The 12,442-nt window shown below is 45.8% G+C and overlaps 1 protein-coding gene across 2 annotated transcripts; it reads right to left on the bottom strand.

Annotated features, from left to right (window-relative positions):
• Positions 1-1,091: 1,091 nt before the first annotated feature.
• Positions 1,092-10,823, bottom strand: LOC119462672 (uncharacterized). 2 transcript variants are annotated; one of them, XM_037723980.2, is made up of 4 exons: positions 10,568-10,818; positions 5,323-5,390; positions 4,044-4,223; positions 1,092-1,737 (listed from the first exon to the last, which is right to left on the bottom strand). In XM_037723980.2, exons 1-4 carry the CDS (start codon positions 10,677-10,679, stop codon positions 1,591-1,593), a joined length of 507 nt encoding a protein of 168 aa, XP_037579908.1. In that variant the 5' UTR covers positions 10,680-10,818; the 3' UTR covers positions 1,092-1,590. The 2 variants fall into 2 exon arrangements, with proteins under 2 accessions (XP_037579908.1, XP_037579909.1); XM_037723981.2 differs by lacking the exon at positions 4,044-4,223 and having other exon boundaries at positions 10,568-10,823.
• Between the last annotated feature and the right edge of the window lie 1,619 nt (positions 10,824-12,442).

Below are 12,442 nucleotides of genomic sequence, written 5' to 3'. Positions count from 1 at the left end.
TAACTGCTGGTACCAGTTGAGTGCACCGCAAACTTTTCCTCAAGTACAGCACGGCAGTACCCTCAAGAGCTTCAGTGGAACGGCTCTTCAACATTGCCAACGAAGTGCTTACGAAGAACAGGGTTCGTCTGTCGGCCACCAACATCGAGATGCAACTCTTGCTGAGTTCAAACAAGGGTCTAAACGCCTCTGTATTGTTCATTTCGATGCTGTTTCTTGTGCAAGAAATTTAATTATTTTCACGCATGTGAGTAACTTTCTATTTGCACATCCGAAGCGCAGTATCCTGACTGCGCATTTGAAGACCGAAGTAGAAGGTGCCATATGTGTTGCACTTGTAATAGACGAGCACCAAAGTTGCAGTTAGACATGCCTGGAGTATGTGCGGTGCTCCCTCACCAAATTCGTCTAGGAGCGTTTCTTCGGATTTTTTTTTATCACCAGATAATCTGCTGTCGGCGATGTTGAAATTTGTATAATATACGTAGTTCGATGCGAGTTTTAAATTGCTCACTTTATTTCGCCTCAGGATTATCCAACACTATATTTTAATTAAAAAAAATCTAATGTAACGTTAATGTAACGACACGTTCCAAGGTTCGATGTGTAACTGGAACGTGTTCCTTTCGCATTAAAGGAACTAGTAACGGGAACTCGTTTCAATATTGGGAAGGAACGAGCTTTCGTTCCTGTTTTTGAGGAACGTGTACAACACTGCTTGTTAATGACCGTGACATATAAAAATAAGATTTTTTTTTCAAAATTTCTGTGCTTTTTTGTCCAATAATATCCTTAGTCGAGATAATGCACCAAAAAGACCGCAGCTGTGATCTCTAAACTACACGTGCAAAGGGTCAATCTGTTAACACCAAGTGGATCACATGAAATTTTAGTTTTTCTGGCTTGAAGATTTGCACATATCGATGTTGCAATGAGACATAATTAACAGGAAGCACATCAAGACGCACATTGTAATATTGAGAACATGGTAACTATAAGAACTGTACCACTTCACCATATGAAATTGGGCTACAGTTTTATGTAAAGTGCATGCTGTAATGCTCCATGTATTTCTGTAGGGCATAGGACCCTCCATGAGCAGCATATTGCAGGTTTATTCGATTGAATCGTGTTTCTCCACTTATTCTCGGTGCACTGCACCTAGGCCCCCACTTCTCCCATCACGGCTGTGTTCGGAGGTATGCAGTGACGCACACTGCACCCTGTTGTCGATAGCGCTGGGTGCAAGGTAAGGTACCGCAACGATACAATGCAGCCTTGAACCTCGCAGCAAGTGGGTGCAGTCTGGCGCACCACAACCTGCATCTTTTCGTGTGTGGTGGGGTGAACCTTTTTTGCATTGGAACAAACCTTACTTAAAAGGATGGCCCATTGACAAGGCCCAGAACGAATGTCGCATGTCCTCCTTGACTGAAAGATCCGCATCGCTGAATTACAGCGCTTAATGGTGTGAGTGCATGACTATAGTGGAGGAAGTAAGTGCAATGGCTGTACTTGTAGATGCACAAGTGCAAAGAGACCCGCTTCGCTGAACAATACCCAACCGAGTCTTCTGATCACTAATACTGCTCAATGGTGCCGCCGGTGCTTCCGATGGCTCCTGTGCGACGAACGACAATCGGAAAGGCTGTACTCAGATCGACGATAGGCATGGCTGGATGAGTTCATGTACTTCAAGTCTCTTGCATACTCCTGCCTTGAAGAATGCCTTGTATACTGAAAAGTACAAAAGGGAGACATTATCGGTCCCTATGTCCTGTTGTGTGACCCTTGCAAGTTTGAGCATATGTGCCAACAGCCAGAACACACTTTGACATTGTTATCGTGAGGTTATGATAAGTGGAAGACAAATTTGTCCCCCAGAGATCTTGACAAGATCTAGAAGACAGAACTGCAAGACTGCAATGACTCTACCCACCTTGCTCCCAGTCGCAGAAAAGAGTTTGATCACTCGGTACAAAAGAGGGTGGCATACTCATTTTATCAGTCAGTGTAGGCTAGATTCATTGATCACTTCTCATGCGACAGACAGGCATTTTGTTTATACTAAATGAAGCAGCTTCATATGCCAAAAAATAACGAGTAAAATATAAAGAACTGGAACACATTCAAATGCTCCTGTTGTTGTCCCCAGTGTGCTTCCCTCCTTTTGGATACGGCGCCGCACTGTAGCGTACCATATTTCCCGCTAATTGATTGCAAGAAACTAAGGTGGGAACAATCAGCCAAGGCTTGCTAATTGCTGATCACCGAAGAAACCGAATTTTTTACATAGCATTAAACCTGGCAACTCTTGCAGTTGTCTCGTGAAAAGGAAGTGCTTGAATCTTTGAGCAGGTCATGAAATCTGCGATGTCGCACAGTGACAAACAGTGACAGCTCTCCGAAAGAGTAATGTATAACATTTGCTAGCTATATAGAACCATATCCTGCTGGCACATTTTGGAGGGTGCTTAGATGAGCTGCAGTTGATTCACGTTTACAGGCCACTGACTTAGCATTGTAGAATGGTACACCATGCGCATATGGCATGCAAAAAAAAATTAAAGTTGTGGCTAGCTGTGTGCTGTACTTGCGAAATATTGCATTACAGGGAAACATTAAAGTATAATGTCGCTACAAAACGGCCACTAAAGGTGGTACGAACTCTGATTTAAGTGTACGAGCCAAAATTAGGCCGGTGTCACACGAACTGGAGACGGTGCAAACGAAAGTGCGAACATTAGTTGGTCCGACATAGAGACGTTTCATTACTTCGGTATAGCTCATGTCCTTAAGGTAGAGTGATAATGAAGCGCACACTTTCTCTTCGATTTAGAAACGCAGCAATAATATAGCAAGCAATGTGCTCTTCCCTGACGTGGATGTTCACAGCGAATCAATTATGGCCACATTTATTACAAGCTACCTGTCAGGCACAGTCGGCTGGCACACATGTCGGCTCAGCTTTAGACTTCAGAATGTTCTGCCTCCTGACAGGATCTAGTCTCTAACTGCCTCCTCGCTAGATATTAAGGTGCCACTACAGGGTTAGGCATAGACGACTGCATGGACCTGTAAATGAATGAAGCTGTCACTGATAACTCAGCAAAATGTATTCATGCAGTCTTTTTATGTGTTTAGTGCAGCAAGGTATTGAAACTTGTCGAACAAAAAAAAATATTCCCTCATAACCGCTACAAGCCACCGAAGAAACGTGGGAGGAAATGTTAATGGCACAGAGCCTGGATGATCAGCGAAGGCTGGTGGACCGGGCTTGGGCCGCGGAATTAGCCAACGGCTTTCAGGACTGAGAGAGCCGCCCACCTAGGGCGAAGAAAGAACACTTTCTCGCTGTTTCGCACAATAAACGTTCATTCCGCCTCCTTCTCCTGGACTAATGTATATATACGAGGGTAAATAAAAAAAAGTAAAGACGATTGTCCCGTAACATCTCTATTTCCACACGAAAACAAGAACTCCAGAACTCCACATCACTTCTGCAGATATGCCCCCTGCACCAAAATTCAATTTTGATATCGTGCAATTAGCTTTTGTATCCCATTTCTGAAGGTGGTTTCTCACGAAACCACATTCGCATCCCTTGCTGGGCCTCGTCATCTGACTAGAAGCGACAACCATGCCGCGTTTCTTTCAAAGGGTATATGTGGTAATCCGAAGGCGCCACATCAGGGGTGTACAGAGGATGGGGAAGTGCTAACAGTCGACGGTGGGTGTCCACCTTTTTGACTGCCCGCAAAGACAGAATACGCGCTACAGCGTGTTGTTCGTCAATGGTGCAATCGAGTAGTGGTGCTCCATGAGACTCGACTGAAGGAGGCAGTGGATAGTGGATATTTCTACTTTCACGTCAATCCAAGCATACACGTGGTGACGTCAGAAACACACGCACGTCTTCGTTTATTCCCGCGAAAACAGAAAATTGCCTTTTGTGTTTCATTTACACTCGTACTACATATATCGCACAAAGAGGGTTAAACAAGTACAGTTGGACTTCTAGTTGATCTGAACGCAGGACATACCTCTCGTTTAGGCGATGGATGTCTTGTGCAACACTTGTCGACTGGGCTGTTATCACATGCACTGTGGCTATGGAGCGGTGTGCACAATCGGGTATTGCAGCTAAGAGGGTTCACGCTGAATATAAAATTCCCATTGCTGACACTGATGTTGACAATGGCTGTGTTCACAGTGGTGGACACCTGTTATCGAGGAAACATGCTTCGAGCAACTCAAAATGGGGCAATGCACTTTTTTGGTCAGTACTCTGCGACCTGGGATGACAAGCAATTACTGCCCAGTTGTTCATGGCTCTAGCTGTGGCCCTGAATGCCTAGCCCGTGAGAACGTTGCACAACTGAATCAAAACTTGGTCTTCCTATTGTGACAATAAAACAAAAAGGACCCTTTTATAAAACAAAAGTTAGGAAATTATGTAGTATATTCTGTACAATCATTACGATTAGTTTTTTTTTATCAGGAGCAGTGCCCTTATACAGACCAGAATTTCCCGCGGCTGTAGGCGGCCGCCATGTTCTTGCCATGATAATGGTGAGGGGTGCTGTTGGAATTATTACTAAAAAGGGGGGAGGGGTAGTTGCAAAAAAAATGAAGCCCTTCGATTGGGCCTCCCAATTATTCTTGCTTACTGTATAGCGAGACTCGACTCTGAAAGTCTTGATACCTTCCTAATATTCTCTAAATTACGTATTGTCACGGCTGAAGATGTTCCACATCCATGACCATGAGCGGTACCGGTTAGCCCTCCCATGGCTAGCCTTAGTACACACAGGCTAGCCATGGTGTACTCTCTCTCTCTCTCTTCACTCTCTTAGTACCCAAGAGAGTGAATGGGCGAATTGCCCCCACCATAGTTCAACTGCTAGAGCATTGTAGACATCATGCAGATGTTGCTGGTCCAGCTCCCAACAGCAAGCTGCCTTTTACTGCACTTTCATTTCCATTTTCCTTGCTATTGTAAATTTGAATTAAGAAACCGTCAATTTTATCCTATTTATTCTTGGGCTTCATTGTCTGTTGACTTCATATGTTTTTTTTTTTGCTAACAAAAAGTCAAGCTCATCAAGATAATTTGATTCTCCTTTCTTTACCTTCATTGTAATACAAGTGAGGGGCGTTTTGTGAAAGGCAAGGGCCTTTTGTGAGGCAGGGCATAGAAGGTTTTAAATGAAAGTACAGATATAGCGAGAAAATTGTACTGAGTATAGGCTAGTAAATTATCAGGAAGTGGAAACACACAGTGCTAAATTCTGACAAAAATGGTGTAAAAGAAGCAAGTACCTGGCTGAACGCTTGAGAATAGTGCCATCTTGCTTTAGGCTCTCCGGAAGAGTTGAGGGCGATGCCAGCTGCCCAATAAAGAATAGAATTGTGCCACTGGTGAAAAAATGTGTCTATGTCATTATTTTCTTTTCTTGTCATTTTTATCCATCGCCTTTAATAATGGAGATACGATAGTTAAAAATATATGCATGCTTCACTTTTAAAACGGCAGGCAGCTGAATCGCCAACTTTAAAGAGACAGACAACCACTCAGAACATGAATCGAGATACTCCGCTGATGGAAAGATTGCCTATCGTACTGGTTGAAACGAGCCATGTTTTTCTCATCAAACGTGAGTTTATATTTTTAATTCTTCACTAAATGTCGCCAAAAATGATCTTTGGTGCCCCAAGCGGCAAAAACTTGAAGATGCATAAGAGGTCTACCACGTGACCCTCTATTAGTGTACGCAGTTCCTGGTATTTTTATAAGTATTAAAATCCAGTACACTTTTTTCCGTTATAAGCTTTTCTAACTCACAATGTGCAGATAGGCCTTCGTTTGTAGCGAGCAGAAAAGTGGCGCTGCCTTCGCCTTCGTTTTCAATGAGTTGGCTTGGCTCGTCTATCGATTGAATGGCGACGACGGGGGCCAGCCAGCCATGGCGTAGGTGTGTACTTGGGGAAAACCGCGGTACAAATATAATAAAGGCCTGTACGATAACGCAAACTTATTGTGCCAGCTTTTTATTTTCAAAGTGGTTGAAAAAAAATCAAAATGCAGGTGGTTAACCACAGTTGCACTGACTCCTGTGAAAGCAGTACGATGGGCGCCGTTCACAATTTGTGAGGTGGGCTATCGGCATCGCTCTCATTTCTCAGCGTTGCTGGAGGAGGGTCTCTTGCTTTTTTAGAAGATGAGCTCGAAAAATTCAGCTTACAAGATATCCACTGCGCTTTATAAGGTAACCGCTGCAGGTGTAAACACTACCGAGGGTGAGTGTTTCGTTGCGCCATAAAAAAATAGGTCCTTAAAGCATGCATCCAGTACCCTAGTAATGATGCGTATACATCATTACTAAACTATGACCTACTTGCGCTATATTTATGGCTACCACATTATGCAATTGCACTGGCACACCAGAAAGCCGAGTCAGCTAGTAGGCAAGCAACGTTGCAGTGTACTTATAATGTTTATTGGTTTAACAATGAATGTTTATATGTACTACACTGTGCAAAATCAAACTGTAGGCTATTACGATACAAATGAAACATCATTTGTATCGTAATAAAAAAGTATTTGTATCGTATCCTAAAAAAGCAAGAGACCCTCCTCCAGCAACGCTGAGAAATGAGAGCGGTGCCGATAGCCCACCTCACAAATTAAGCTATACTGTTTACTGCTAATAAACGTATTCCTGTTGCCTTGTAGGATGGAAAAAAAATGCTGGGATGGGGCAGTTAAAGTGTATACACTGCAAATTGTAAATGTGTGTCAGTTGGGCAACAAATCGAAGACCAGAAAGCAGCTTGGACTGGTTTTGCAACACTAGATCTGAAGCTGCGTACGTATGGTGTGTAGATATGGAATCTTATATGACTAGTTGCATGCTGTGCGTGGAATTGTTTCGAGTATACCGAGGTGCACATTCATAGACAGTGCATGGCATTGAAAGTGCAGGAGTTTAGAGGTCGAAAACCCTTCTAATATTGCAGCCTCCATTATGCATGTATGCGGATAGTACGCAGGAAAATTCCATCCGGAAAAATAATTCACCAGTGTAGTAGCTGCTCTTCGCGGCCAAGAATACGGAAAGCAAAGGTAAAAAAAGTTTACAGCAGCTTTTTTTTTTTTGCCCTTGAGACTGCAAGCGTTGCTAGTGCACGCCAGTACAATGAGTCAGTTTGGTACGGAGGTCGTTTGGCAACAGGGAAAGACCTACGCGAAAATGCGTGCCTTTGCTCCGCATTTCGCGAGTCGAGCAGCATCGTCAATTGCCTGAGAATTCGGGTCAGAGCGGGGAAGATTGAAATGCTTAAAGGACCCCTCACCAGGGGCCACTTGCACAAAGCTCTTAAGTCCAGTCTAAGTCCCGTCTCCAGAGCGATTTCAGTCTTTATGGAGTCTTATGCAGAGCATGAAACGCGCGCTAACGATCGTGTCTGCTAAGTATTACACCGCTACGCACCGCGGAAAGAAGTTAAATTTCAAACTAAACGGCCGTTTTCCCTTCTGGTCGCGGGCGCCGCGCTCCCAGTCGGAGAGTCGACGTATATCACACAAGTGCGCCTACGTAGATCGCAATGCTGTGACGTCGCTCGTAGTGACACGTGACTTCGAGAATTATCCAAGGCAACATCAGTTATTTGTTCAATCTGTTCGTTCTGTAAACAAATTAAAGTTTAGAGAAATAATAAAACATACAAACCGAACGTCTGCGTGTTTTTGTTTTACTTCGCACCACAGCAAGAGAGATGCGCTTCCGTTTCGTCTGCTTGTTCCCACGTCGTGCAGTCGCGCGCGCTGACCAAGGTAGATATACCTGGTAGCGAAGCTTCCATAGAAGCCCATACGTTCAAAACATGGTTGCTTACCGGCGGTTCATGGGGCTTAGCGCCATCTGTGTGAGGAGGGAACACTTCCGGCGGAAGAAAAAATAATTTGACGTCATATCCGTCAAAAACAGAAGTGATGTCATTTTGTTCTCATAGGCGCGAAATTTGTTTTCGGAGGCCTGCCATTAGAGCTGTATATTCAAATGCCCCGCCATTCGACTTCATGGGCGTTCCGAGTTTTCAGCGCGAAAAGCGATGCCGGAAAAGATAAGCCGTACGGGTGTCGAAATCGCATCGCTGCACAGAACATACTTTCTTAGGAGGCCGACGAACACTTTGGGCGTAGATTGCGTTGAGTGCTCGTCCTTTCGTCGGACGCCAAGCCCGTCGGCCAGCGCTGTTGCGCGAAAACAACTAAGTAAACAAGTATCTGACGGTCGCTACTATTGCTTTTGACTGCACAGGTTAAGAAACAATAAAACTACCCGCGTCACCTAATTCAGGCAAACGTCGACATGCAACACAACACATGTGAGGGGGGGGGGGGGGGGGGGCGTATTGTAACAGGTGAGCTTTACGAGCGCGCCTTTCCACGCACTCCCAAGAGTTGCATGGCATTGCAAGTGATAGCGGCGTCAACGCCCACCGCTATCGATGGGCGCTCTCACGGTGGGCCCTGAAAAAAGGTATATATTGATAATGATCTAGTAAAATACAGTTGTATCTTTTCTCGCCATGCATATATAAAATGAATTAGGAATTTTATTTTCGTTGAATGAACCTAACTGCGTCTCGCTTATTAAAGCGACGCAGTTAAAAACGCTTTTTTTCTTTCCCAGTGTTTATTCCCCCCAAACATAGTCGCGCTTCAATCGCTGCTCCCATAACCACCCTTGCTGATGTCGGTGACAATTGGTTCTGAACCGCTTTTCGCCCGAAGCTTCGCGACCTATGTGAATCGACCTTGCGCTGACTACGAAACTGTCATTTTCTACCGCGTTACAGCGCGCGATCGTGCTCTGTTCTGCTTGCGTCTGCCTCAGTGTTGTGCGTTGGGCACTCTCGTGCACATCGTGCAAAATCGTATGCTGCGCGATTCAGGACAATCGCAACAGCTCGCGCTCGAGGCCGTCACCGAAAGTGCGCCGCACAGAAAAAAAAAAAAAAAAAAAAAGAGGCTGGGCCCATGACGTATGTGTCACGCGATTCTCCGGCTTCGGCATGGGAGAACCAAGGGAGAGAACGCAGGCAAGAGAGAGAGAGAGAAATAACATTTATTTCCACCAGTCAATTAACGCCTCAGAAGATGGTCTTCCTCCGCAGCGCCTCTATCTGTCGGCCGGGATCCCGAAGGACTCAGCCGCAGCTAGAGCTTGGCTGATGATTTCGCGTTGAGTCTTGCTGTCCGGATTGCGTAGTAAGGCCTCCCAGGATTCTATCGTGTTTGAGCTATCATATATTGCTTCGCACCTCCACACCATGTGTACCATAGCTTGAGGACGCTAGACGGGGCAATGGGAGAGAGTCTCTTTCTTGGTAGTGGCGCTCGCCTTCGCTCCCTCAAGGGCTGTAGAAGATAGCGCTAACCTTTCCTATTCTCGTAACGAACCACTTGGTATCCTTAGGGAGCCTACAAGCGTTACATGTAGACTCCCTAGAAATCATGGATTTGTGGCACTGAAATATTTCTATCTCGGCTATTATCGAACCAATTTGAAAAATTGTTGTGGTAGAACGCTCCCTAGAGGGCACGTAACAACTTTCAGCATATAACCAAAACTTGCTATGCGACCTGGTGAGGAGCCCTTTAAGAGATAAAGAGGATTCCTGCACGAATACCTACGTAGCTGGACGCAGCCAAGATCCAGTATATTTCGAGAGTGGGTTGTGCACACGAGACAATCACGAAACGAAAAGAGCGACAGCACAGAGCACGGAGCCACAGCACGCTCACTGCATGCCCGCTGCTGCTGACGTAAGCAGAACGTCGCCATCGAAAGGTGCGGCTTTGCGTTCACTGCAGCCTCCCAGTTTCGGTTTCGCACGGTCTGATAGCCGAATTTCGTCGGGCCACAGTTACACCGGTAATTGCATTTTTCCAGATCCAAAATTTGATATGGCTTGTACTCAATTTTCCAATTACGATGAGCCCGCTGAAACTAAAAGCTTAAGAGTTAGTTAACGTATTTTTGTTGTTTAGCGACTCATTACAACGTATCACCCGTGTTACGGGCCGGGGTTTGGTGAACCTTCAACAGCGTCTGCTTGGAGCTCGAACCAGGTTGACCATCAGAAAGGGTCCGGCAGGAAAGACGAGGCGACGTAAAAACAAATACCACAAGTTTAATACATGATTACGGGTGAGCGGTGTGCTCCAAAGAAAACGTACGAGAAACGTTCAGCGTACACGCACCTGCACGCTAGGGCAAAGCAAAAGTTGTTCTCCACGTGGATGCTTGCTGGTTTCCTTATACCCTCCACCATCCGGGGACTCTCCCCCTCTCGACTAGCGCCCGCTGCTGTCGCTCGCGGGCGCTAGTCGAACGCACTATTGCGCACGTTCATACATATAACTCAAGCAATCTAGGCCAAATAGCACATATTTGTGCGCAAGGGGTGGCTCCTCATCCGCACAAAACATCTTGAACTGCTACAGCGTCCAGCGACCATTCGATCCCCGCAAGGTATAGTTTTGAAGATCACATACCTGGATGTCTGATCTCTGTATCCAAGGGCACCGGTTCCTGCTTCACCTTCTCATATCGAACTACCGTGCCGGGCATCTTGCGGTTCGCTTCACTCCAGCTGCCTTCCCTCATGCTGCGGTCGAGCTGCGGCCGTATGGCTCTATCCGGTTTGTGCGCAGTCAGACTCGCACGAGTTGAGGGGCAACCGCGAGCACAGAACACAATAGTTTGAGTTTCGCCCTCTTTTGGAACTTACGGTGCCATTTAATCCCTAGGTTCCCCAGATTATTGCCCCCCAATCCCTAGTTTGTAATTCTCCTCTCTCTCTCTCTCTCTCTCTCATTAGTGACGAAAGGGAGACGCACGAATTCGCGGTAGGTTGTAGGACAGAGATAAAAACATATCGACAGCAACACGTTTTCCGGCGATATGAAACGCTTCGCAAATGGCTTCATATCTCCTGTGCCGACGGGTCGACGCCGATGATAACGGAGGCGCTTGAGCCAAAATCATAAGGACGAAATGAATTGGGATTAAAAAAAAAAAAAAACAATAGGACCTGTGCGAAACCGGGTGCTTATGTAAGCGACTGCGCGCTGAGCGCACCGATATCTCACCCTCCGCTGCTTCCATCTGTTCGGCATTCTAAAAGCTGCTTGACCATGACTCACGGTGACCCATGATCCTACAGAAAAAAAATAGAACAAATGGAAAGTTTTCGTAGTAATTAACTTCAGTGCTTGCATCAGCGATGCGAACCTCTTGCGCCGAGGTGTCCCTAAATTGTCGCAGTTTCACCTGAAAGGCGAAGCATCAATTGCGATAGCAAGTTTGTAGAGAGCTATACGGAGTAATGATAGTAGCTTTATCAGCTGTATAAACTTGGACATGCAGCAGCACCGGCAACACGCAGAACTGTTGTCGACGCCCTCGGCGTTTTGCCCACGTTCGCACAAAATGCGTGCGGCGTTGGTGACTGTTGCCGGAGCCTCTGATATAAATAGGCACTTGGTGCCGCAGCTAAACGTCGCCTCCCTTCCCTCCCCCTCCTCCCCACGGCCTTTCGTGCGTCAGAAGAAGGCGCGTTTGCTCTACATATATGGTGTTGGTAAAGGAGGAAAGAGACGCCTACTTCTGCAGCCCTTAAGGGAGCACAGCACAGAACGCGCGTTTGTTCTCCGCCGTGCGTTCACTCCCCGTGAAAGCGCGCGTCCCTCGTGCCCTTTCACTCGCACATACAGCGTTCGGCGGCGCGCGGCGATGATTTCATCTCCATTGACGTCATACGGAACCTCACGGCGACGGCGACGCCGACGGCAGAAATCTGCTTTTGAGTGTCCATATAATTGCTATCGCAATAAAATTGTCAGCGTTGTATATTTATGCGCGTTTCTTTTTCACGCGATACGATATATCCACTTCATGTCGTGCTCCATGACGATACGACTGCACTAGTAGAAAAAAAATTACGAAAGCTAATACCTATGACAAAGCAAAGACAAGCAGTCATCCTTTGTACTACCTCCAGCTCGCGCCTTGTCCAACTTTGTATCTATGTTTCATGCTGTGGATAGGGTTTGAAATTCGCTTTGAGCACTCAAGAGTGCACAATTATACATTTATAGTTTTCCTAAATGGAAACTCGCTATTACTCTAGGGGATGGCCTTTTCATATCAGCATAGGTCAAAAGAACGTTTAGCCTTTGCGAAACAACACAATCTATATTCTGAAGTGATTTAACCACATAACCATGTGTCAACAGCCTATACCTCTCCGCATCGGTTCCTATTTCAGCAGCCAAAAACATTCCCGACATCAACATTGAACACAAAAAAGAGCTCAGAACTTCTTGAAAGGCTGGGCTCTACATATTTCAGTCCAACGAGATTATTCT

The sequence above is a fragment of the Dermacentor silvarum genome, chromosome 8, assembly GCF_013339745.2.
Source record: "Dermacentor silvarum isolate Dsil-2018 chromosome 8, BIME_Dsil_1.4, whole genome shotgun sequence".
NCBI classification, from domain to species: Eukaryota; Metazoa; Arthropoda; class Arachnida; order Ixodida; family Ixodidae; genus Dermacentor; species Dermacentor silvarum.
The sequence above is the reverse complement of the archived record's forward strand: the minus strand, read 5'-3'. Positions and strand labels throughout refer to the sequence as shown.